Below are 26686 nucleotides of genomic sequence, written 5' to 3'. Positions count from 1 at the left end.
GGGCAAGTCACTTCACTTCTCTGAGCCTCCATTACCTCATCTGTGTAATGGGGATTAAGACTGCGAGCCCCACGTGGGACAACGTGGTCACCTTGTATCCCCCCCAGCGCTTAGAACAGTGTTCTGCACATAGTAAGCGCTTAACAAATGCCGTCATTATTATTATTATTATTTCCTAACCCCAAGGGGCCTCCCTGCTGCTCCCGGGGTAGGAGTGTGTGCCAGGGCCGGGGGCCTGTGTACTCAATGGGCAGAACCAGCCCCGGTGAAATAATAATATTGTATAATATTTATTATTAATAAATATAGATTTATATTGATTATATTAATATATTATTTCTCCCATCTTACCTCCTTCTTTTCCCCACAGCACCTGTATATATGTATATATGTTTGTACATATTTATTACTCTATTTTACTTGCACATATCTATTCTATTTATTTTATTTTGTTAGTATGTTTGGTTTTGTTCTGTCTCCCCCTTTTAGACTGTGAGCCCACTGTTGGGTAGGGACTGTCTCTATATGTTGCCAATTTGTACTACCCAAGCGCTTAGTACAGTGCTCTGCACATAGTAAGCGCTCAATAAATACGATTGATGATGATGATGATGATGAATAATAATAATAATAGTGGCATTTGTTAAGCGCTTACTATGTGCCAAGCACCGTTCTAAGCGCTGGAGGAGATACAAGGTTATCAGGTTGTCCCTCGTAGGGCTCACTTTTAAGAGCCCGGGCTTTGGAGTCAGGGGTCATGGGTTCGAATCCCGGCTCCGCCACATGTCTGCTGTGTGATCTTGGGCAAGTCACTTCACTTCTCTGAGCCTCAGTTCCCTCATCTGTAAAATGGGGATGAAGACTGTGAGCCCCCCGTGGGGCAACCTGATCACCCTGTATCCTCCCCAGCGCTTAGAACAGTGCTTTGCACGTAGCAAGCGCTTAACAAATGCCAATTATTATTACTACTATTATCTCCATTTTCCAGATGAGGTAACTGAAGCCCAGAGAGGTGAAAGCGACTTGCCCAAAGTCACACGGTTGACAAGTGGCGGAGCCGGGATTAGAACCCATGACCTCTGCCTCCCAAGCCCGGGCTCTTTCCACTGAGCCGTGCTGCTTCTCTCATATGATTTACTCTATTTTATTTGTACGTATTTATTCTATTTATTTTATTTTGTCGATATGTTTTGTTCTCTGTCTCCCCATTCTAGATTGTGAGCCCGCTGTTGGGTAGGGACCGTCTCTCTACGTGGCCGACTCGGACTTCCCCAGCGCTCGGTCCAGTGCTCCGCACCCAGTAAGCGCTCAATAAATACGACCGAACGAGTGAATTTAATCTGTTCTCCGTCTCCCCCTTCTAGCCCGTGAGCCCGCCGTTGGGTAGGGACCGTCTCTCTATGTGGCCGACTTGGACTTCCCCAGCGCTCAGTCCAGTGCTCCGCACCCAATAAGCGCTCAATAAATACGACCGAACGAGTGAATTTAATCTGTTCTCCGTCTCCCCCTTCTAGCCCGTGAGCCCGCCGTTGGGTAGGGACCGTCTCTCTATGTGGCCAACTTGGACTTCCCCAGCGCTCGGTCCAGTGCTCCGCACCCAGTAAGCGCTCAATAAATACGACCGAACGAGTGAATTTAATCTGTTCTCCGTCTCCCCCTTCTAGCCCGTGAGCCCGCCGTTGGGTAGGGACCGTCTCTCTACGTGGCCGCCTTGGACTTCCCCATCATCAATCATCGATCGTATTTATTGAGCGCTATGTGCAGGGCACTGTACTAAGCGCTTGGGAAGTACAAACTGGCAACATTAGAGACAGTCCCTACCCAACAGCGGGCTCACAGTCTCGGTCCAGCGCTCCGCACCCAGTGAGCGCTCAACAGATACGACCGAACGAATGAATTTAATCAGAAATCAGAGCAGGATCCGGCCGGGGGGCGGACGGGACGCGGGGAAACGGCGGCCGCCCGGGCCGGACGGCAGTAACTTTACTCGCGGGGGGAGGAGGGGAGTGTGTGGATTTGGTGGGGCGGCGCGGGGGGTGTCAGGCGGCGGCCTGGCGGGCTCCGTGCTGCTCCTCGAAGCGCTGGAATCGCCGCTCCAGCTCCGGTCTGAAGTGGCGGATCAGGCCCTGGGGGTGAGGAGGACACAAAAAAGTGGACACAAAAGTGGACACAAAAGTGGACACAAAAGCGGACACAAAAGTGGACAAAACCTCCCTCCTCCGACCCGGGGGGCCGCCCGCCGCCCTCCCCCGCGCCGTACCTGGACGGGCCAGGCGGCACCGTCGCCCAGGGCGCAGATGGTGTGCCCCTCGATCTGCTTGCTGATCTCCCACAGCGAGTCGATCTCCGCCGCCCGGGCCTCCCCCTTCACGAAGCGCCACATCACTTTGTTCATCCAGTCCACGCCTGCCTCGGAGGGGCGGGCAAACGGCCCTACTTAGTGAGCGCCTACCGTTCCTTCATTCGTTCAATCATTTACTGAGCGCTTCCTGTGCGCGTGGCACCGTGCCGAGCGCTTGGGAAGCACAATTTGGCAACAGTATTCGTCATCATCATCATCGATCGTATTTATTGAGCGCTTACTATGTGCAGAGCACTGGGCTAAGCGCTTGGGAAGTCCAAGTTGGCACCATAGAGAGACAGTCCCTACCCAACAGTGGGCTCACAGTCTAAAAGGGGGAGACAGAGAACAAAACCAAACATACTAATAAAATAAACAGAATAGATATGTACAAATAAAATAGAGTAAAAAATATGTACAAACATATTTACATATATACAGGTGCTGTGGGGAAGGGAAGGAGGTAAGATGGGGGGCGTGGAGAGGGGGACGAGGGGTGCCTCTTCTCTGTGCGGTGCCAACTTGGACTTCCCAAGCGCTTAGTACAGCGCCCTGCACACAGTAAGCAGAGAAGCAGCGTGGCTCAGTGGAAAGGGCCCGGGCTTTGGAGTCGGGGGTCGGGGGTTCAAATCCCGGCTCCGCCCCTTGTCAGCTGGGTGACTTTGGGCAAGTCGCTTCACTTCTCTGGGCCTCGGTTCCCTCATCTGGAAAATGGGGATTAAGACTGTGAGCCTCTTGGGACAACCTGATCACTCTGTAACCTCCCCGGCGCTTAGAACAGTGCTTTGCACATAGTAAGTGCTTAATAAATGCCATTATTATTATTATTCATTCATTCATTCAATCGTATTTATTGAGCGCTTGCTGTGTGCAGAGCACTGTAACTGAGCGCTTGGGAAGTCCAAGTTGGCAAATCTAGAGACGGTCCCTACCCAACAGCGGGCTCACAGTCTAGGAGGGGGAGACAGACAACAAAACATATTAGCAAAATAAAATAAATAGAATAGTAAACAGTAGAGACAATTCCTACCCAACAAGGAGCTCACAGTCTAGTTATCGGCTTTCTTTCAAAGACCGTTTCATCCTCAACATCCCTAGAGATCGGGTGGGCTCAGGTATGATCCTCCTCTCCCCCTCGTCCGCCTCTCCATCCCCCCCATCTTACCTCCTTCCCTTCCCCACAGCACCTGTATATATGTTTGTACAGATTTATTACTCTATTTTATTTGTACATATCTATTCTATTTATTTTATTTTGTTAGTATGTCTGGTTTTGTTCTCTGTCTCCCCCTTTTAAACTGTGAGCCCACTGTTGGGTAGGGACTGTCTCTAGATGTTGCCAACTTGGACTTCCCAAGCGCTTAGTAATAATAATAATAATGATGGCATTTGTTAAGCGCTTACTATGTGCGAAGCACTGTTCTAAGCGCTGGGGGGGATACAAGGTGATCACGTTGTCCCACGTGGGGCTCACAGTCCCATTTTACAGATGAGGGAACTGAGGCTCAGAGAAGTTAAGTGACTTGCCCAAGGTCACACAGCAGACATGTACTTCCCAAGCGCTTAGTACAGTGCTCTGCACACAGTGAGCGCTCAATAAATACGACTGAGTGAATGAATGTGGCGGAGCCGGGATTAGAACCCAAGACCTCTGGCTCCCAAGCCCGGGCTCTTTCCACTGAGCCACGCTGCTTAGTACAGTGCTCTGCACACAGTAAGCGCTCAATAAATACGATTGATGATGATGATGATGATGATGATCCCCTTCACCAAGGATGGGGAAACAGGAAGCGTTTAATCCAAGGATCTCAGCTCCTTGCGCGGGAAAATAGCTAGTGAGCTCACACGGCAAGGACAAAAATGCCAGTCTGACTCAAATACTGAGAAAAGACTCCTCAATATCATCATCATCATCATCCATCGTATTTATTGAGCGCTTACTGTGTGCAGAGCACTGGACTAAGCGCTTGGGAAGTCCAAGTTGGCAACATATAGAGACGGTCCCTACCCACCAGTGGGCTCACAGTCTAAAAGGGGGAGACGGAGAACAAAACCAAACATACTAACAAAATAGAATAAACAGAATAGATATGTACAAGTAAAATAAATAGAGTAATAAATCTGTACAAGCATATATACATATATACAGGTGCTGTGGGGAAGGGAAGGAGGTAAGATGGGGGGGATGGAGAGGGGGATGATGATGATGGCATTTAAGTGCTTACTATGTGCAAAGCACTGTTCTAAGTGCTGGGGGGATACAAGGTGATTAGGTGCTCAAAGCATCGTACTCGGCGTTTACAGGGAAATTACAGATACGTACCCAAGTGCTGTGGGGCTGGGAGGGGGGCAAAGAATAAAGGGAGCAAGTCGGGGCGATGCAAGAGGAGCAGAGAAGCAGCGTGGCTCAGTGGAAAGAGCCCGGGCTTGGGAGTCGGAGGTCCTGGGTTCAAATCCCGACTCTGCCAACTGTCAGCTGGGTGACTTTGGGCACACCCCTTCACTTCTCTGGGCCTCAGTTCCCTCATCTGGAAAACGGGGATGAAGACCGTGAGCCCCCCCGTCAACCCGATCACCTTGTGACCTCCCCAGCGCTTAGAAGAGTGCTTTGCACATAGTAAGCGCTTAACAAATACCATCATTATGAGAAGCAGCGTGGCTCAGTGGAAAGAGCCCGGGCTTTGGAGTCGGAGGTCGGGGGTTCAAATCCCGGCTCGCTGATTGTCGGCTGTGTGACTTTGGGCAAGTCACTTCACTTCTCTGGGCCTCAGTTTCCTCATCTGGAAAACGGGGATGAAGACTGTGAGCCCCCCCGTCAACCTGATCACCTTGTGACCTCCCCAGCGCTTAGAACAGTGCTTTGCACAGAGTAAGCGCTTAACAAATACCATCATTATGAGAAGCAGCATGGCTCAGTGGAAAGAGAACGGACTTTGGAGTCAGAGGTCACGAGTTCAAACCCCGGCTCCACCGTCAGCTATGTGACTTTGGGCAAGTCACTTCACTTCTCTGGGCCTCAGTTCCCTCATCTGTAAAATGGGGATTAAGACTGTGAGCCCCCCGTCAACCTGATCACCTTGTGACCTCCCCAGCGCTTAGAACAGTGCTTTGCACATAGTAAGCGCTTAACAAATACCATCATTATGAGAAGCAGCGTGGCTCAGTGGAAAGGGCACGGGCTTTGGAGTCAGAGGTCATGAGTTCAAACCCCAGCTCCGCCAATTGTCAGCTGTGTGACTTTGGGCAAGTCACTTCACTTCTCTGGGCCTCAGTTCCCTCATCTGGAAAATGGGGATTAAGACTGTGAGCCCCCCGCGGGACAACCTGATCACCTTGTAACCTCCCCAGCGCTTAGAACAGTGCTTGGCACATAGTAAGCGCTTAACAAATACCATCATTATGGGAAGCAGCGTGGCTCAGTGGAAAGGGCACGGGCTTTGGAGTCAGAGGTCACGAGTTCAAACCCTGGCTCCGCCAACTGTCAGCTGTGTGACTTTGGGCAGGTCACTTCACTTCTCTGGGCCTCAGTTCCCTCATCTGGAAAATGGGGATTAAGACTGTGAGCCCCCCGCGGGACAACCTGATCACCTTGTAACCTCCCCAGCGCTTAGAACAGTGCTTTGCACATAGTAAGCGCTTAATAAATGCCATTACTATTATTATTAAAAGGGACTAGAAGAAAAGGACAAGAGGGCTTAGTCGGGGAAGGCTTCTTGGAGGAGATGTGCGGAGAAGCAGCGTGGCTCGGTGGAAAGAGCCCGGGCTTTGGAGTCCGAGGTCACGGGTTCAAATCCCGGCTCCGCCAACTGTCGGCTGTGTGACTTTGGGCACGCCACTTAACTTCTCTGGGCCTCACTGACCTCAACTGTCAAATGGGGATGAAGACTGTGAGCCCCCCGTGGGACAACCTGATCACCTTGGAACCTCCCCAGCGCTTCGAGCGGTGCTTTGCACGCGGTAAGCGCTTAATAAATGCCATCGTGATTACTGTTCCTGTTTGCGGAGGGAAGGAGGGCTTGCGGAGTGGAAGGGGATGGGCAGCGCGGTGGGCGGAACGGGCTCAATCAATCAATCGTATTTATTGAGCGCTTACTGTGTGCAGAGCACTGGACTAAACGCTTGGGAAGTACAAGTTGGCAACATACAGAGAAGCAGCGTGGCTCAGTGGAAAGAGCCCGGGCTTTGGAGTCAGAGGTCAGGGGTTCAAATCCCGGCTCCGCCAATTGTCAGCTGGGTGACTTTGGGCGAGTCGCTTCACTTCTCTGGGCCTCAGTTCCCTCACCTGTCAAATGGGGATGAAGACTGGGAGCCCCCCGTGGGCCAACCCGCTCACCTTGTAACCTCCCCAGCGCTTAGAACAGTGCTTTAGTAAGCGCTTAATAAATGCCATCATTATTATTATTATTATATAGAGACGGTCCCTACCCACCAGTGGGCTCCCAGTCTAGAAGGGGGAGACAGAGAACCAAACCAAACGTACGAACAAAATAAAATAAATAGAATAGATATGTACCAGTAAAATAGAGTGATAAATCTGTACAAACATCTATCCAGGTGCTGTGGGGAAGGGAAGGAGGTAAGATGGGGGGGGTGGATTTATTTATTTTACTTGTACATGTCTATCCTATTTTATTTTGTGAGTATGTTTGGTTTTGTTCTCTGTCTCCCCCTTTTAGACTGTGAGCCCGCTGTTGGGTAGGGACTGTCTCTAGATGTTGCCAATTTGTACATGCCAAGCGCTTAGTCCAGTACTCTGCGCACAGTAAGCGCTCAATAAATACGATTGACGATGACGACGGGGGGGAGAGGAAGGAAGGGGGTGAGTGTGGGAAGGCTCACCCTCGCGGCAGGGCGTGCACTGCCCGCAGCTCTCGTGCTTGTAGAACTCAATGAGACGGGCGATGGCCTTCACGACGTCCGTCTGCGGAGGGAGGCGGGGGTGACCCCGGGGGGGCCCCAGGAGGAGTCGGGGGGGCGGAAGGTCTCCCCATCCCGTCCTCCCCCCACGGGAGCCACGGAAGGACGGGGCCCACGGTTACCGATCGGTCCATGACGATGACGGCGGCCGTGCCCAGCCCGCTCTGCGCCTGCACCAGCCCGTCGAAGTCCATCGGCACGGTCTCGCACACGGCCTTGGGGATCAGCGGGGTGGAGGAGCCCCCGGGGATGACCGCCAGCAGGTTGTCCCAGCCGCCCGTCACCCCGCCTGGGGAGCGCGGGGGGCCGTCAGGGGCCGCCGGCCCCCGCCCCGCCGCCCGGCCGCCCCCCCCCCCCCCGCGGGCCCCCCGGCCCCACCGGCGTGCTTCTCGATGAGCTCCTTGAGGGGCACGGACATCTCCTCCTCGACGGTGCACGGGTGGCGCACGTGGCCCGAGATGTTGAACAGCTTGGTGCCGGAGTTGCGCTCCCGCCCGAAGCCGGCGAACCAGGCCCCGCCCCGGCGGCAGATCGTGGGGGACACGGCCACCGTCTCCACGTTGGCCACCGTGGTGGGGCAGCCGAACACGCCTGCGGGCACAGCCAGGGTCACGCTGCGGGCTGCGCCCACACTGAGCGCTCAATAAATGCCATCGTCACCAGCGATCGTATTTATCGAGCGCTTACTGCGTGCGGAGCACTGGACCGAGCGCTTGGGACGTACAAGTAGGCAACATAGAGAGACGGTCCCTACCCAGCGAACGGCGGGTTGGGGGCCTCCCCCTCTAGGCCGTAAGCTCGTTGTGGGCCGGGAATAATCATAATGATCAATCGATCGTATTTATTGAGCGCTTACTGCGTGCGGAGCACTGGACCGAGCGCTTGGGAAGTACAAGCTGGCAACATAGAGAGACGGTCCCTACCCAGTGAATGGCGGGGTGGGGGCCTCCCCCTCTAGGCTGTAAGCTCGTTGTGGGCCGGGAATAATCACAATGATCGATCGTATTTATTGAGCGCTTACTGTGTGCGGAGCACTGGACCGAGCGCTTGGGAAGTACAAGTTGGCAACATAGAGAGACGGTCCCTACCCAGTGAATGGCGGGTCGGGGGCCTCCCCCTCTAGGCTGTAAGCTCGTGGTGGGCCGGGAATAATCACAATGATCAATCAATCGTATTTATTGAGCGCTTACTGTGTGCAGAGCACTGGACTGAGCGCTTGGGAAGTACAAGTTGGCAACATAGAGAGACGGTCCCTACCCAGTGAACGGCGGGTCGGGGGCCTCCCCCTCTAGGCCGTAAGCTCGTTGTGGGCCGGGAATAATCATAATGATCAATTGATTGTATTTATTGAGCGCTTACTGTGTGCAGAGCACTGGACCGAGCGCTTGGGAAGTACAAGTTGGCAACATAGAGAGACGGTCCCTACCCAGTGAATGGCGGGGCGGGGGCCTCCCCCTCTAGGCTGTAAGCTCGTTGTGGGCCGGGAATAATCATAATGATCAATCGATTGTATTTATTGAGCGCTTACTGTGTGCGGAGCACTGGACCGAGCGCTTGGGACGTACAAGTCGGCAACACAGAGAGACGGTCCCTACCCAGTGAATGGCGGGGCGGGGGCCTCCCCCTCTAGGCTGTAAGCTCGTTGTGGGCCGGGAATAATCATAACGATCAATCAATCGTATTTATTGAGCGCTTACTGTGTGCGGAGCACTGGACCGAGCGCTTGGGAAGTACAAGTTGGCAACATAGAGAGACGGTCCCTACCCAGTGAACGGCGGGTCGGGGGCCTCCCCCTCTAGGCCGTAAGCTCGTTGTGGGCCGGGAATAATCATAATGATCAATTGATTGTATTTATTGAGCGCTTACTGTGTGCAGAGCACTGGACCGAGCGCTTGGGAAGTACAAGTTGGCAACATAGAGAGACGGTCCCTACCCAGTGAACGGCGGGTCGGGGGCCTCCCCCTCTAGGCCGTAAGCTCGTTGTGGGCCGGGAATAATCATAATGTTCAATTGATTGTATTTATTGAGCGCTTACTGTGTGCAGAGCACTGGACCGAGCGCTTGGGAAGTACAAGTTGACAACATAGAGAGACGGTCCCTACCCAGCGAACGGCGGGTCGGGGGCCTCCCCCTCTAGGCTGTAAGCTCGTTGTGGGCCGGGAATAATCATAACGATCAATCGATCGTATTTATTGAGCGCTTACTGTGTGCAGAGCACTGGACCGAGCGCTTGGGAAGTACAAGTTGGCAACATAGAGAGACGGTCCCTACCCAGTGAGTGGCGGGGCGGGGGCCTCCCCCTCTAGGCTGTAAGCTCGTGGTGGGCCGGGAATAATCATAATGATCAATTAATCGTATTTATTGAGCGCTTACTGTGTGCAGAGCACTGTACTGAGCGCTTGGGAAGTACAAGTCAGCAACATATAGAGACGGTCCCTACCCAATGATGGCATTTATTAAGCGCTTACTATGTGCAAAGCACTGTTCCGAGCGCTGGGGAGGTTACAAGACGATCGGGTTGTCCCACGGGGGGGGGCTCACCGTCTTCATCCCCATTTTCTAGATGAGGGAACTGAGGCACAGAGAAGTGAAGTGACTTGCCCAAAGTCACACAGCTGACCCTATATGACCCTGTATATATTCATTCATTCATTCAATCGTATTTATTGAGCGCTTACTGTGTGCAGAGCACTGGACTAAGCGCTTGGGAAGTACAAGTCGGTAACATGTAGAGACGGTCCCTACCCAACAGCGGGCTCATGTTTGTACATATTTATTACTCTATTTTACTTGTACATATCTATTCTATTTATTTTATTTTGTTACTATGCTTTGTTTGGTTGTCTGTCTCCCCCCTTCTAGACTGTGAGCCCGCTGTCAGGTAGGGACCGTCCCTAGATGTTGCCAACCTGCACTTCCCAAGCGCTTAGCACAGTGCTCTGCACACAGTAAGCGCTCAATAAATACAATCGAATCATCATCATCATCATCAATCGTATTTATGGAGCGCTTACTATGTGCGGAGCACTGGACTAAGCGCTTGGGAAGTACAAATTGGCAACATATAGAGACAGTCCCTACCCAACAGCAGGCTCACAGTCTAAAAGGGGGGAGACAGAGAACAAAACCAAACATACTCACAAAATAAAATAAATAGAATAGATAGGTACAATGAATGAATGAATTCATTCAATGAATGAATGAATTGGAAAGAGCCGAGCTCTTTCCACTGCACCACGCTGCTTCTCTTGTACTCTGTACTTTTTGGACTTCTTCTGTACTCTCCCAAGTGCTTAGTACAGTGCGCTGCACACAGTAAGTGCTCAGTAAATACGACTGACTGAGTGGGCCCAATTCCTATGTCCTCCCCCTAGCCTGGAACTCCCTCCCCCATCATGCCGGCGCTTAGAACAGTGCTTTGCACATAGTGAGCGCTCAACAAATGCCATCATTATCATTATTATTATTAATTATTATTATTATATACGCCAGACCACCACTCTCCACCTTCAAAGCACTTTGAAAATCCCATCTCCTCCAAGAGGCCTTCCCCTATTAAGCCCTCTTTTCCCCGGTTTGCTCTCCCTTCTGCATCACCTACACGTGGCTCAGTGGAAAGAGCCCGGGCTTTGGAGTCGGAGGTCATGGGTTCAAATCCCGGCTCCACCACTTATCAGCTGTGTGACTTCGGTCAAGTCACTTAACTTCTCTGTGCCTCAGTTACCTCATCTGTAAAATGGGGGTGAAGACTGTGAGCCCCCCGTGGGACAACCTGATCACCCCGTTAACCTCCCCAGCGCTTAGAACAGTGCTTTGCACATAGTAAGCGCTTAATAAATGCTATCATTATTATTATTATTATTATTATTATTATTATCTACGCACCTCAATCTGTGACCTCTGGACACCTGATAGTCTCCCCACCAACCCCACAGCGCATAATAATAATAATAATAATGATAATAATAATAATTGTACTTGTTAAGCGCTTACTATGTGCCGAGCACTGTTCTAACAGTGCTCTGCACACGGTAAGCGCTCAATAAATACGATTGATGATGATGGGGTAGATCATCATCAATCGTATTTATTGAGCGCTTACTATGTGCAGAGCACTGTACTAAGCGCTTGGGAAGTACAAATTATGAGTTAATCTGGTTGGACACAGTCCCCATCCCACAGGGGCTCACATTCTTAATCCCCACTTTACAGTTGAGGTAGCTGAGGCCCAGAGAAGTGAACAGACTTGTCCAAGGTCACACAGCAGACAGGTGGCGGGGCTGGGATTGGAACCCAGGTCCTTCTGACCCCCAAGTCTGTGCTCTAGACTGTGAGCCCACTGTTGGGTAGGGACCGTCTCTATATGTTGCCAACTTGGACTTCCCAAGCGCCTAGTACAGTGCTCTGCACACAGTAAGCGCTCCATAAATCTGATTGAATGAATGAATGAAATACGACTGATTGATTGATTGTTGGGTAGGGACTGTCTCTCTATGTTGCCAACTTGTACTTCCCAAGCGCTTAGTCCAGTGCTCTGCACACAGTAAGCGCTCAATAAATACGATTGAATGACTAGTAAGCACTTAATAAATGCCATCATTATTACCCCGGCGCTTAGAACAGGGGGAGTCTCTCCCCCTTTTAGACCGTGAGCCCACGTTGGGTAGGGACCGTCTCTATATGTTGCCAACTTGTACTTCCCAAGCGCTTAGTCCAGTGCTCTGCACACAGTAAGCGCTCAATAAATACGATTGAATGAATGAACGAATAAATACGATTGAATGACTAGTAAGCACTTAATAAATGCCATCATTATTACCCTGGCGCTTAGAACAGGGGGAGTCTCTCCCCCTTTTAGACCGTGAGCCCACGTTGGGTAGGGACCGTCTCTATATGTTGCCAACTTGTACTTCCCAAGCGCTTAGTACAGTGCTCTGCACACAGTAAGCGCTCAATAAATACGATTGAATGAATAGTAAGCACTTAATGAATGCCATCATTATTACCCCGGCGCTTAGAACAGGGGGAGTCTCTCCCCCTTTAAGACTGTGAGCCCACGTTGGGTAGGGACCGTCTCTATCCCAAGCGCTTAGTACAGTGCTCTGCACACAGTAAGCGCTCAATAAATACGACTGAATGAATAGTAAGCACTTAATGAATACCATCATTATTACCCCGGCGCTTAGAACAGGGGGAGTCTCTCCCCCTTTTAGACTGTGAGCCCACTGTTGGGTAGGGACTGTCTCTATATGTTGCCAACTTGTACTTCCCAAGCGCTCAGTACAGTGCTCTGCACACAGTAAGCGCTCAATAAATACGACTGAATGAATAGTAAGCACTTAATGAATACCATCATTATTACCCCAGTGCTTAGAGCAGGGGGAGTCTCTCCCTCTTTTAGACTGTGAGCCCACTGTTGGGTAGGGACTGTCTCTCTATGTTGCCAGCTTGTACTTCCCAAGCGCTTAGTCCAGTGCTCTGCACACAGTAAGCGCTCGATAAATACGATTGATTGATTGATCGATTAGAACAGTGCTTGGCACATAGTAAGCGCTTAATATTATTATTATTAATAACTACGACATCGATTGAGAGACTAGGGTGTGGTGAAGGAAGGGGGAGGTGGAGATGAGGTGGAGTGGAGCTGGGGGTGGGGGGTCATCATCATCATCATCAATCGTATTTATTGAGCGCTTACTATGTGCAGAGCACTGTACTAAGCACTTGGGAAGTACAAATTGGCAACATATAGAGACAGTCCCTACTCAACAGTGGGCTCACGGTCTAAAAGGGGGAGACAGAGAACAAAACCAAACATACTAACAAAATAAAATAAATAGGATAGATATGTACAAGTAAAATAAATAGAGTAATGAATATGTACAACCATATATACATATATACAGGTGCTGTGGGGAAGGGGCTTACTGTGTGCAGAGCACTGTACTAAGCGCTTGGCAAGTCCAAGTTGGCAACATAGAGAGACGGTCCCTACCCAACAGCGGGCTCACGGTCTAAAAGGGGGGAGACAGAGAACAAAACCAAACATACTAACAAAATAAAATAAATAGGATAGATATGTACAAGTAAAATAAATAAATAGAGTAATAAATATGTACAAACATATATACATATATACAGGTGCTGTGGGGAAGGGGCTTACTGTGTGCAGAGCACTGTACTAAGCGCTTGGCAAGTCCAAGTTGGCAACATAGAGAGACGGTCCCTACCCAACAGCGGGCTCACAGTCTAAAAGGGGGAGACAGGGAACAAAACCAAACATACTAACAAAATAAAATAAATAGGATAGATATGTTCAAGTAAAATAAGTAAATAGAGTAATAAATATGTACAACCATATATACAGGTGCTGTGGGGAAGGGAAGGAGGTAAGATGGGGGGGATGGAGAGGGGGATGAGGGGGAGAGGAAGGAAGGGGCTCAGTCTGGGAAGGCCTCCTGGAGGAGGTGAGCTCTCAGCAGGGCCTCACCCACGTCGGCGGGGAAGGGCGGCTTGAGGCGGGGCTTGCCCTGCTTGCCCTCGATGGACTCGATGAGGGCCGTCTCCTCGCCGCAGATGTAGGCCCCGGCGCCTCGCACCACGAACACGTCGAAGTCGTAGCCCGAGCCGCAGGCGTCCCGGCCCAGCAGGCCGGCCTCGTAGGCCTCGCGGATGGCCACCTGCCGGGGACCGCGTCGGCGGGGGCCGGGGGTCCCCGGTCACCCCGCCGCCCGCCGCCACCCCCCCGCCCCGGTCCGCCCCCTCGGCCTCCCCGTCCCCACCTCCCCGCGTCCGTCCCCCCACCCCGGGCTCCCGACCTGCAGGTTGGAGGCCTCGTTGTAGAACTCCCCGCGGACGTAGATGTAGGCCGCGCGGGCCCCCATGGCGCGGCCCCCGACCAGGCAGCCCTCCACCAGCTTGTGGGGGTCGTGGCGCAGGATCTCGCGGTCCTTGCAGGTGCCCGGCTCCCCCTCATCCGCGTTCACCACCAGGTATTTGGGTCTGTGGGCACCAGGAGGGGCTTATCCCCCCACCCCGCCGACCCCCAACCACGCGCTTCTGCCCTTCTAGACTGTGAGCCCGCTGTTGGGTAGGGACCGTCTCTCTATGTTGCCAACTTGTCCTTCCCAAGCACTTAGTACAGTGCTCTGCACACGGTAAGCGCTCGATAACTACGATTGATGATGATGTTGAGTAGGGACCGTCTCTAGACGTTGCCAACTTGTCCTTCCCAAGCGCTTAGTACAGTGCTCTGCACAAGGTAAGCGCTCGATAACTACGATTGATGATGATGTTGGGTAGGGACCGTCTCTCTATGTTGCCAACTTGGACTTCCCAAGCGCTTAGTACAGTGCTCTGCACACAGTAAGCGCTCAATAACTACGATTGATGATGATGTTGAGTAGGGACTGTCTCTAGATGTTGCCAACTTGGACTTCCCAAGCGCTTAGTACAGTGCTCTGCACACAGTAAGCGCTCGATAACTACGATTGATGATGATGTTGAGTAGGGACTGTCTCTAGATGTTGCCAACTTGTCCTTCCCAAGCGCTTAATACAGTGCTCTGCACACAGTAAGCGCTCAATAAATATGATTGATGATGATGTTGGGTAGGGACCGTCTCTCTATGTTGCCAACTTGGACTTCCCAAGCGCTTAGTACAGTGCTCTGCACACAGTAAGCGCTCGATAAATACGATTGATGATGATGTTGGGTAGGGACCGTCTCTAGATGTTGCCAACTTGTCCTTCCCAAGCGCTTAGTACAGTGCTCTGCACACGGTAAGCGCTCGATAAATACGATTGATGATGACGTTGGGTAGGGACCGTCTCTAGACGTTGCCGACTTGGACTTCCCAAGCGCTTAGTACAATCAATCAGTCAATCAATCGATCGTATTTATTGAGCGCTTACTGTGTGCAGAGCACTGGACTAAGCGCTTGGGAAGGACAAGTTGGCAACATAGAGAGACGGTCCCTACCCGACAGTGGGCTCACGGTCTAGAAGGGGGAGACAGAGAACAAAACCAAACATACTAACAGAATAAAATAAATAGAATAAATATGCACAAATAAATAAATAGAGTAATAAATCTCTACAAATAATAATAATAATAATCATGGCATTTATTAAGCGCTTACTATGTGCAAAGCACTGTTCTAAGCGCTGGGGAGGTTACAAGGTGATCAGGTTGTCCCACGTGGGGCTCACAGTCTTTATCCCCATTTTACAGATGAGGTGACTGAGGCACCGAGAAGTTAAGTGACTTGCCCAAAGTCACACAGCTGACAATTGGCAGAGTCGGGATTTGAACCCATGACCTCTGACTCCAAAGCCCGTGCTCTTTTCCATTGAGCCACGCTGCTTCTCTGTACAAACATATATCCATATATCCAGGTGCTGTGGGGAAGGGAAGGAGGTAAGATGGGGAGGATGGAGAGGGGGGACGAGAGGGAGAGGAAGGAAGGGGCTCAGTCTGGGAAGGCCTCCTGGAGGAGGTGGGCGCTCAGTACAGTGCTCTGCACACAGTAAGCGCTCAATAAATACGATTGAAGGAATGAATGAATGCCTCTTCACCTCCACAGCCACCCTAGGACTCGGGCCCCTACACTTCCAGACTGAGCCCCCTTTTTCCTCTCCCCCTCCCCTACCTCCTTTCCCTCCCCACAGCCCCTGTCTATAATAGTAATAATAATAATAATAATGGCATTTGTTAAGCGCTTACTATGTGCAAAGCATTGTTCTAAGCGCTGGGGGGATATAACATGATCAGGTTGTCCCACGTGGGGCTCACAGTCAATCCCCATTTACAGATGAGGTAACTGAGGCTCAGAGAATCAATCAATCGTATTAATTGAGCGCTTACTGTGTGCAGAGCACTGTACTAAGCGCTTGGGAAGTACAAGTTGGCAACATATCATCATCATCATCTATCGTATTTATTGAGCGCTTACCTATGTGCAGACCACTGTACTAAGCGCTTGGGAAGTACAAATTGGCAACACATAGAGACAGTCCCTACCCAACAGTGGGCTCACAGTCTAAAAGTTAAGTGACTTGCCCAAGGTCACACAGCAGACATGTGGCGGAGCAGGGATTCGAACCCGCGACCTCTGACTCCAAAGCCCGGGCTCTTTCCACCGAGCCACGCTCTATTTATTTTACTTGGACATATTTACTATTCTATTTACTTTGTTAGTGACGTGCAGCTAGAGAAGCTACTTCTCCGAGCCTCAGTGACCTCACCTGCAAAATGGGGATTAAGATTGTGAGCCTCATGTAGGGCAGCTTGATCACCCTGTATCCCCCACCCCAGCGCTTAGAACAGCTCGTAGTAAGCGCTTAACAAATGCCATTATTATTATTTTATGCTTAGTGGGCAGTACGGTGTTTTGTGAACACTACTGGTTGATGGCCGATTAGGACGGTGCTATGCGCTCAGCTCTGCTTGTAGTAAGCGCTTAACAAATGCCATTATTATTATTTTATGCTTAGTGGGCAGTACGGGGTTTTGTGAACACTACTGGTTGGTGGCCGATTAGGATGGTGCTTTGCACAAAGTAAGCGCTTAATAAATGCCATTATTATTATTTTATGCTTAGTGGGCAGGACGGCGTTTGGTGAACACTACTGGTTGGTGGCCGATTAGGATGGTGCTTTGCACATAGTAAGCGCTTAATAAATGCCATTATTATTATTTTATGCTTAGTGGGCAGTACGGTGTTTGTTTGGTGAACACTACTGGTTGACGGCCGATTAGGACGGTGCTTTGCACATAGTAAGCGCTTACTAAATGCCATTATTATTATTTTATGCTTAGTGGGCAGTACGGTGTTTGGTGAACACTACCGGTTGATGGCCAATTAGGACAGTGCTTTGCACACAGTAAGCGCTTAATAAATGCCATTATTATTATTTTATGCTTAGTGGGCAGTACGGTGTTTGGTGAACACTACCGGTTGATGGCCAATTAGGACAGTGCTTTGCACACAGTAAGCGCTTAATAAATGCCATTATTATTATTTTATGCTTAGTGGGCAGTACGGCGTTTGGTGAACACTACTGGTTGGTGGCCGATTAGGATGGTGCTTTGCACATAGTAAGCGCTTAATAAATGCCATTATTATTATTTTATGCTTAGTGGGCAGTACGGTGTTTGTTTGGTGAACACTACTGGTTGACGGCCGATTAGGACGGTGCTTTGCACATAGTAAGCGCTTACTAAATGCCATTATTATTATTTTATGCTTAGTGGGCAGTACGGTGTTTGGTGAACACTACCGGTTGATGGCCAATTAGGACAGTGCTTTGCACACAGTAAGTGCTTAATAAATGCCATTATTATTATTTTATGCTTAGTGGGCAGTACGGTGTTTGGTGAACACTACCGGTTGATGGCCAATTAGGACAGTGCTTTGCACACAGTAAGCGCTTAATAAATGCCATTATTATTATTTTATGCTTAGTGGGCAGTACGGTGTTTGGTGAACACTACCGGTTGATGGCCAATTAGGACGGTGCTTTGCACATAGTAAGCGCTTAATAAGTGCCATTATTATTATTTTATGCTTAGTGGGCAGTACGGTGTTTGGTGAACACTACCGGTTGATGGCCGATTAGGACGGTGCTTTGCACATAGTAAGCGCTTAATAAATGCCATTATTATTATTTTATGCTTAGTGGGCAGTACGGTGTTTGGTGAACACTACCGGTTGATGGCCAATTAGGACAGTGCTTTGCACATAGTAAGCGCTTAATAAGTGCCATTATTATTATTTTATGCTTAGTGGGCAGTACGGTGTTTGGTGAACACTACCGGTTGATGGCCGATTAGGACGGTGCTTTGCACATAGTAAGTGCTTAATAAATGCCATTAAAAAAAAAATAAAAATAGCAGGGCGGGTTCTCAATAAATACGATTGATGACGATGATGATTTAATTTACCTTGGGCGAAAGGCCCTGCGGTGCCCTCGGCCCATTATAAAACCAGCCGTCCAAATGACGTCCAAATTACCTCCTTCCCTTCCCCACAGCACCTGTATATATGTATATATGTTTGTACATATTGTTTTACTCTATTTATTTATTTATTTATTTTATTTGTACATATCTATTCTATTTATTTTATTTTGTTAGTATGTTTGGTTTTGTTCTCTGTCTCCCCCTTTTAGACTGTGAGCCCGCTGTTGGGTAGGGACTGTCTCTAGATGTTGCCAATTTGTACTTCCCAAGCGCTTAGTCCAGTGCTCTGCACATAGTAAGCGCTCAATAAATACGATTGATGATGATGATGATGATGATGACGACCGGAGTCGCCCGCAACCACGGCATCCTCTCTTTTACACGTAAATATTCTCGGCGGGACAGGGTCCCCGACTGTCGCCCTATTGGCTTTGGTTTAATTTATTAAACTTTTAATTTTTTAATTAAACTAAATTTTCAATTAATTAAACTAAATTTTGAATTAATTTTTTATTTTATTTATTTTAAATTAATTTGAAATTTAAGATTTATCAAAATTTAAAATTAAAAAATTAATTTTAAATTAATTTTAAATTTTTAATTAATTAAACTAAATTCTTAATTTAGTTTAATAATCACCGACTTAAAAAGAGTTTCACGCCCCCCCCCCCCGTCGTCTCCGCAGTTACGGGCTTTGCTGAAGAAAACAAGGTCTCGGAAGCAGGTGACGGCGGCGGTGTGCCCAAGCTGAGTCCTCGAAAGGTACTTTCCGTCGGAGGCTCTCGCCGTATCGTCTCCCACATTGCCTTTCACCATCAATCGTATTTATTGAGCGCTTACTATGTGCAGAGCACTGGACTAAGCGCTTGGGAAGTACAAATTGGCAACATCTAGAGACAGTCCCTACCCAACAGTGGGCTCACAGTCTAAAAATCAATCATCAATTGATAGAGAAGCAGCATGGCTCAGTGGAAAGAGCCCGGGCTTGGGAGTCAGAGGTCATGGGTTCAAATCCCGGCTCCGCCACTTGGCAGCTGTGTGACTTTGGGCAAGTCACTTCACTTCTCTGGGCCTCAGTTACCTCATCTGTAAAATGGGGATGAAGACTGTGAGCCCTACATGGGACAACCTGATCACCTTGTAACTTCCCCAGCGCTTAGAACAGTGCTTTGCACATAGTAAGCGCTTAATAAATGCCATTGTTATTATTATTATTATTATTATTATCAATCTAAAATTGCCTTCCGGATCCAATAAGGGGGTTAGCGTTAAAGCAGCGTGGCTCAGTGGAAAGGGCCTGGGCTCTAGAGTCAGAGGGCACGGGTTCAAATCCCGGCTCCGCCACTTGTCAGCTGGGGGACTTTGGGCAACTCGCTTCGCTTCTCTGGGCCTCGGTGACCTCACCTGGAAAATGGGGAGGAAGACTGTGACCCCCCTGCCGCGGGACAACCCGATCACCTTGTGAACTCCTCGGCGCTTAGAACAGTGCTTTGCATCATCATCATCATCATCATCAATCGTATTTATTGAGCGCTTACTATGTGCAGAGCACTGTACTAAGCGCTTGGGAAGTCCAAATTGGCAGCATCTAGAGACAGTCCCTACCCAACAGTGGGCTCACAGTCTAGAAGGGGGAGACGGAGAACAAAACCAAGCATACTAACAAAATAAATAGAATAGATATGTACAAGTAAAATAAATAGAGTAATAAATATGTACAAACATATATACAGGTGCTGTGGGAAAGGGAAGGAGGTAAGATGGGGGGATGGAGAGGGGGACGAGGGGGAGAGGAAGGAAGGGGCTCAGTCTGGGAAGGCCTCCTGGAGGAGGTGAGCTCTCAGCAGGGCCTTGAACATAGCAAGCGCTCCCCCTCGTCCCCCTCTCCATCCCCCCCATCTTCCCTCCTTCCCTTCCCCACAGCACCTGTATATATGTATATACGTTTGTACAGATTTATTACTCTATTTTATTTGTACATATCTATTTATTTTATTTTGTGAGTCTGGTTTTGTTCTCCGTCTCCCCCTTGGAGACTGTGAGCCCGCTGTTGGGTAGGGACTGTCTCTAGATCAATCAATCAATCAATCAATCAATCGTATTTATTGAGCGCTTACTATGTGCAGAGCACTGTACTAAGCGCTTGGGAAGTACAAATTGGCATCACATAGAGACAGTCCCTACCCAACAGTGGGCTCACAGTCTAAAAGGGGGAGACAGAGAACAGAACCAAACATACCAACAAAATAAAATAAGTAGGATAGAAATGTACAAGTAAAATAAATAAATAGAGTAATAAATATGTACAACCATATATACATATATACAGGTGCTGTGGGGAAGGGAAGGAGGTAAGACGGGGGGATGGAGAAGGGGACGAGGGGGAGAGGAAAGAAGGGGCTCAGTCTGGGAAGGCCTCCTGGAGGAGGTGAATGTTGCCAATTTGGACTTCCCGAGCGCTTAGTCCAGTGCTCTGCGCGTAGTAAGCGCTCAATCAATACGATTGATGATGATGATGATGTTTGCACATAGTAAGCGCTTAATAAATGCCATCGTTATGATTACGGGCAGACCCCTCACGTTCTGGGGGGGCGGCGGGGGGCTGTCCCGGGACCCCTCCCCGCCCGCGGCCTCTCCCTCGGTCTCCCCCCCGGCACCTGCCGTCCGAAGGCTTGTTCATGAAGCTCCACTTGAGGCCCGTGGGGAAGCCGGCCCCGCCGCGGCCCCGCAGGCCCGAGGCCTTGACCTCCCCGAGGATCCAGTCGGGCCCCTTCAGCAGGATCTCCTTCGTCTTGTACCAGTCGCCGCGCCTCAGCGCCCCTTTAAGCCTGGGGGGGAACAGATTTGGGGGGGGGGGGGGGTCTAGGCGAGCAGCGCTTAGAACAGTGCTCAGCACACAGTAAGCGCTTAACAAATACCATTATTATTATTCCTATTATTAAGGGGAGAGGGAGGGTGGTTGCCGTCTCACCTCCAGTCGTGGCGGCCGTAGAGGTTGGTGAAGATGCGGTCCTCGTCCTTCAGCGACCCAAATGTCGTCTTCTTGGGCGCGGCCTGCGGGGATCATCATCATCACCACCGTCATCAATCGTATTTGTTGAGCGCTTACTATGTGCAGAGCACTGGACTAAGCGCTTGGGAAGTACAAATTGGGATCGCGGCTCAGGGCAGGGTGGGGGGCCGGACCCCCGCCCCCACACCCAGGGGGTCCCGCCACCCTCTCGGTCTCTCAGTCGTCTGTGTCCGGTCATTCATTCAATCAATCAATCAATCAATCGTATTTATTGAGCGCTTCCTGTGTGCAGAGCACTGTACTAAGCGCTTGGGAAGTCCAACTTGGCAACATCTAGAGACGGTCCCTACCCAACAGGGGGCTTACAGTCTAGAAGATTCATTCATTCATAGAAGCAGCGTGGCTCAGTGGAAAGAGCCTGGGCTTTGGAGTCGGAGGTCGTGGGTTCAAATCCCAGCTCTGCCACTTGTCAGCTGTGTGACTTTGGGCCAGTCACTTCACTTCTCTGGGCCTCAGTTACCTCACCTGGAAAATGGGGATTAGGTCTGTGAGCCCCACATGGGACAACTTGATTACCTTGTATCTACCCCAGCGCTTAGAACAGTGCTTTGCACATAGTGAGCGCTTAATAAATGCCATCATACTTCACATCTCCGTGCCTCAGTTACCTCATCTGTAAAATGGGGATTAAGTCTGTGAGCCCCACGTGGGACAACTTGATTACCTTGTATCTCCCCCAGCGCTTAGAACAGTGCTTTGCACACAGTAAGCGCTTAATAAATGCCATCATTATTATTATTATTCATTCATTCACTCGTATTTATTGAGCGCTTACTGTGTGCAGAGCACTGTACTAAGCGCTTGGCATTCCTTAAGCACTTACTGTGTGCCAAGCACTGTTCTAAGCACTGGGGTAGATACAGGGTAATCGGGTTGTCCCACGTGGGGCTCACACTTTTAATCCCCATTTTCCAGATGATATAATAATAATGGCATTTATTAAGCGCTTACTCTGTGCAAAGCACTGTTCTAAGCGCTGGGGAGGTTACAAGGCGATCAGGTGGTCCCGCGGGGGGGCTCACAGTCTTCACCCCCATTTTACAGATGAGGGAACTGAGGCCCAGAGAAGTGAAGTGACTTGCCCAAGGTCGTCCAGCAGGCAAGTGGCATTTATTTTATTTTGTTAGTATGTTTGGTTTTGTCTCCCCCTTTAAGACTGTGAGCCCACTGGTGGGTAGGGACTATCTCTATATGTTGCCAATTTGTACTTCCCAAGCGCTTAGTACAGTGCTCTGCACACAGGAAGCGCTCAATAAATACGATTGATGATGATGAAGTGGCAGAGCCGGGATTCGAACCCACGACCTCTGACTCCCAAGCCCGTGCCCTTTCCACTAAGCCACGCTGCTTCTCTATATGTGCATGTCTGCTTACTGTGTGCAAGAGCACTGTACTAAGCGCTTGGGAAGTACAAATCGGCAACGTACAGAGACGGTCCCTACCCAACAACGGGCTCACTCCATGTTGCTCAGTGGAAAGAACGCGGGCTTGGGAGTCGGAGGTCTTGGGTTCAAATCCCGGCTCCACCAATTGTCAGCTGTGTGACCTTGGGCAAGTCATTTAACTTCTCTGTGCCTCAGTTACCTCCTCTGTAAAATGGGCGTTAAGACTGTGAGCCCCCCCGTGGAGCAACCTGATCACCTTGTATCCTCCCCAGCGCTTAGAACAGTGCCTTGCACATAGTAAGCGCTTAACAAATGCCATCATTATTATTATTATTATTGTAACCTCCCCAGCGCTTAGAACAATGCCTTGCACATAGTAAGCGCTTAACAAATGCCATCATTATTATTATTATTGTAACCTCCCCAGCGCTTAGAACAGTGCCTTGCACATAGTAAGCACTTAACAAATGCCATCATTATTATTATTATTATTGTAACCTCCCCAGCGCTTAGAACAGTGCTTTGCACATAGTAAGCGCTTAATAAATGCCATCGTTATTATTATTATCTCTGCATCTCCCAAAGAGTTTAGCACATAGAAAGCGCTTCGCAAATACCAAAAACATTATTATTTTCTGTATTCATTCAATCGCATTCATTGAGCGCTTACTGTGTGCAGAGCACTGTACTAGGCGCTTGGGACAACCATTCATTCACTCATTCTTTGGGCAAGTTACTTCACTTCTCTGGGCCTCAGTTCCCTCACCTGTAAAATGGGGATGACGACTGTGAGCCCCCCGTGGGACCGCCTGATCACCTTGTAACCTCGTAAGCGCTTAATAAATGCCATCAATATTACTATTATTCTCTGTGCCTCATCTATAAAATGGGGATGAAGACTGTGAGCCCCCCGTGGGACCACCTGATCGCCTTGTAACCTCCCCAGCGCTTAGAACAGTGCTTGGCACATAGTAAGCGCTTACAGAAGCAGCGTGGCTCAGTGGAAAGAGCCCGGGCTTGGGAGTCAGAGGTCATGGGTTCTAATCTAAGCTCCGCCACTTGTCAGCTGTGTGACTTTGGACAAGTCACTTAAATTCTCTGGGCCTCAGTTACCTCATCTGGAAAATGGGGATTAAGACTGTGAGCCCCACATGGGACAACCTGATCACCTTGTAACCTCCCTAGCGCTTAGAACTTGGACTTCCCAAGCGCTTAGTACAGTGCTCTGCACACAGTAAGCGCTCAATATATACGATTGAATGAATGAATGAATGAAAATGGGGATGAAGACTGTGAGCCCCCCGTGGGACCACCTGATCGCCTTGCAACCTCCCCAGCGCTTAGAACAGTGCTTTGCACACAGTAAGCGCACTCAGAGAAGCGGAGTGGCTCAGTGGTAAGAGCCGGGTTTTGGAGTCAGAGGTCATGGGTTCTAATCTCGGCTCCACCCTTTTGTCAGCTGTGTGACTTTGGGCAAGTCACTTCACTTCTCTGGGCCTCAGTTCCCTCATCTGCAAAATGGGGATTAATAATAATAATAATAATAATGATGGCATTTATTAAGCGCTTACTATGTGCAAAGCACCGTTCTAAGCACTGGGGAGGTTACGAGGTGATCAGGTTGTCCCACGGGGGGCTCACAGTCTTCATCCCCATTTTACAGATGAGGGAACTGAGGCCCAGAGAAGTGAAGTGACTTGCCCAAAGTTACACAGCTGACAAGAGGTGGAGTCGGGATGAAGACTGTGAGCCCCCCGTGGGACCACCTGATCACCTTGTTTCCCCCCAGAGCTTAGAACAGTGCTTGGCACATAGTAAGCGCTTAGCAAAAGTCATTATCATTACTATTATTAATAAATGCCACCACTATTACTATTAATAGTAGTAGTAGTAGTATTTATTAATCTATTTATTCATTTATTTTACTTGTACATATCTATTCTATTTACTTTATTTTGTTAATATGTTTGGTTTTGTTCTCTGTCTCCCCCTTCTAGACTGTGAGCCCACCGTTGGGTAGGGACCGTCTCTAGATGTTGCCGACTTGTACTTCCCAAGCGCTTAGTCCAGTGCTCTGCACACAGTAAGTGCTCAATAAATACGATTGATTGACTGATTGGAAAGAGCGCGGGCTTGGGAGTCAGAGGTCATGGGTTCGAATCCCGCCTCCCCCACATGCCTGCTGTGTGACCTTGGGCAAGTCACTTCACTTCTGTGTGCCTCAGTTCCCTCATCTGTAAAATGGGGATGAAGACTGCAAGCCCCACGTGGGACAACCTCATCATCATCATCATCAATCGTATTTATTGAGCGCTTACTATGTGCAGAGCACTGGACTAAGCGCTTGGGAAGTACAACTGGGCCACAGATAGGGACGGTCCCTGCCCACACCGGGCTCACAGTCTAGAAGTGGGGGAAACGGACAACAAAACAAGGAAACGGACATCAATAGCATCAATATAAATAATAATGATAATAATGGCATTTGTTAAGCGCTCACTATGTGCAGAGCACTGAAGAAACAGAATTATAGCTACCTACCCATCAAAACAAGTAAACAGTTAAACAGGCATCAATATAAGCAATACAGCTATGTGCAGATAAACACATATAATAATAATAATAATGATGGCATTTGTTAAGCGCTCACTATGTTAAGAGCACTGAAGAAACAGAATTATAGCTACCTACCCATCAAAACAAGTAAACAGTTAAACAGGCATCAATATAAGCAATACAGCTATGTGCAGAAAAATACATATAATAATAATAATAATAATGATGGCATGTTAAGCGCTCACTATGTGCAGAGCACTGAAGAAACAGAATTATAGCTACCTACCCATCAAAACAAGTAAACAGTTAAACAGGCATCAATATAAGCAATACAGCTATGTGCAGATAAACACATATAATAATAATAATAATGATGGCATTTGTTAAGCGCTCACTATGTGCAGAGCACTGAAGAAACAGAATTATAGCTACCTACCCATCAAAACAAGTAAACAGTTAAACAGGCATCAATATAAGCAATACAGCTATGTGCAGATAAACACATATAATAATAATAATAATGATGGCATTTGTTAAGCGCTCACTATGTGCAGAGCACTGAAGAAACAGAATTATAGCTACCTACCCATCAAAACAAGTAAACAGTTAAACAGGCATCAATATAAGCAATACAGCTATGTACAGATAAATACATATAATTTACTTGTATAAATTATACAATTTACAATATATAAATATGAGGGGACAGGTGCACAAATAGCAACATTATTATTATTACTTCCCAAGCGCTTAGTACAGTGCTCTGCACACAGTAAGCGCTCAATAAATACGATTGATTGATTGATGATGATTATTATTAGTCCTCCGCCCCGCGCGCACGCGCACTTCCTCCCTCCCTCCTCCCTCCCTCCCTCCCCCGCGCATGCGCACTGGCGCTCACCGCCTGTGCCGAGAATCCCCTCAGGGCGCCCCCGGGGAGCGACCCCCGAGCCAACCGGCGCGCCGCCAGCATCTTGCACGGCGGGGCCCCGGATGGAGGGCGGAATGGAGGGAGGGAGGGCGGACGGAAGCTCCGGGATGACCGGGGGCCGGCACCTTCGCCCGCTTCACCCTCCTTCTGTCACCTTCAGCCTCACCGGGAGAGCGAAGGCGATATGCGCATGCGCGGCGCGGCGCGCGGGGATGACGTCGACCGGCGCGCGCCGATGGCGTCACCAGCCGCCCGCGCACGCGCGCCCCTGAGCGGCGTTCAAGGCGGACGGCGACCCGAAGAACGTGCGTGCGTGCGTAGGAACGTGCGGGCGTGCGTCGGAACGGGCGTGCGTGCGTCGGAACGGGCGCGCGTGCGTCGGAACGGGCGCGCGTGCGTCGGAACGGGCGCGCGTGCGTCGGAACGGGCGCGCGTGCGTCGGAACGTGCGTGCGTGCGTCAGGACGTGCATGTGTTTCACGTGGGACAACCTGTTTACCTTGTATCTACCCCAGCGCTTAG

General features: G+C 49.6%; 1 protein-coding gene across 1 annotated transcript; it reads right to left on the bottom strand.

Annotated features, from left to right (window-relative positions):
* Positions 1–1879: 1879 nt before the first annotated feature.
* Positions 1880–26352, bottom strand: NDUFV1 (NADH:ubiquinone oxidoreductase core subunit V1). The gene is made up of 10 exons (XM_038764338.1): positions 26136–26352; positions 21192–21274; positions 20878–21048; positions 14077–14260; positions 13749–13938; positions 7637–7849; positions 7381–7547; positions 7181–7262; positions 2261–2406; positions 1880–2126 (listed from the first exon to the last, which is right to left on the bottom strand). The coding sequence occupies exons 1-10, from the start codon at positions 26205–26207 to the stop codon at positions 2040–2042; spliced, it is 1395 nt and encodes a 464-aa protein (XP_038620266.1). The 5' UTR covers positions 26208–26352; the 3' UTR covers positions 1880–2039.
* Positions 26353–26686: the final 334 nt, after the last annotated feature.

This window comes from Tachyglossus aculeatus, chromosome 22, assembly GCF_015852505.1.
Source record: "Tachyglossus aculeatus isolate mTacAcu1 chromosome 22, mTacAcu1.pri, whole genome shotgun sequence".
NCBI lineage: Eukaryota > Metazoa > Chordata > Mammalia > Monotremata > Tachyglossidae > Tachyglossus > Tachyglossus aculeatus.
The sequence above is the reverse complement of the archived record's forward strand: the minus strand, read 5'-3'. Positions and strand labels throughout refer to the sequence as shown.

Bases quoted from the DNA above. Each gene is read 5' to 3' on its own strand.
- NDUFV1 (XM_038764338.1), bottom strand. From the start codon at position 26,207: ATGCTGGCGGCGCGCCGGTTGGCTCGGGGGTCGCTCCCCGGGGGCGCC. The intron at 2,407-7,180 runs GTGAGCCTTCCC...CCTCCGAGGCAG, and splicing joins GTGCACGCCCTGCCGCGAGG to GCGTGGACTGGATGAACAAA. The intron at 2,127-2,260 runs GTACGGCGCGGG...CCTCACCCCCAG, and splicing joins GTGCCGCCTGGCCCGTCCAG to GGCCTGATCCGCCACTTCAG.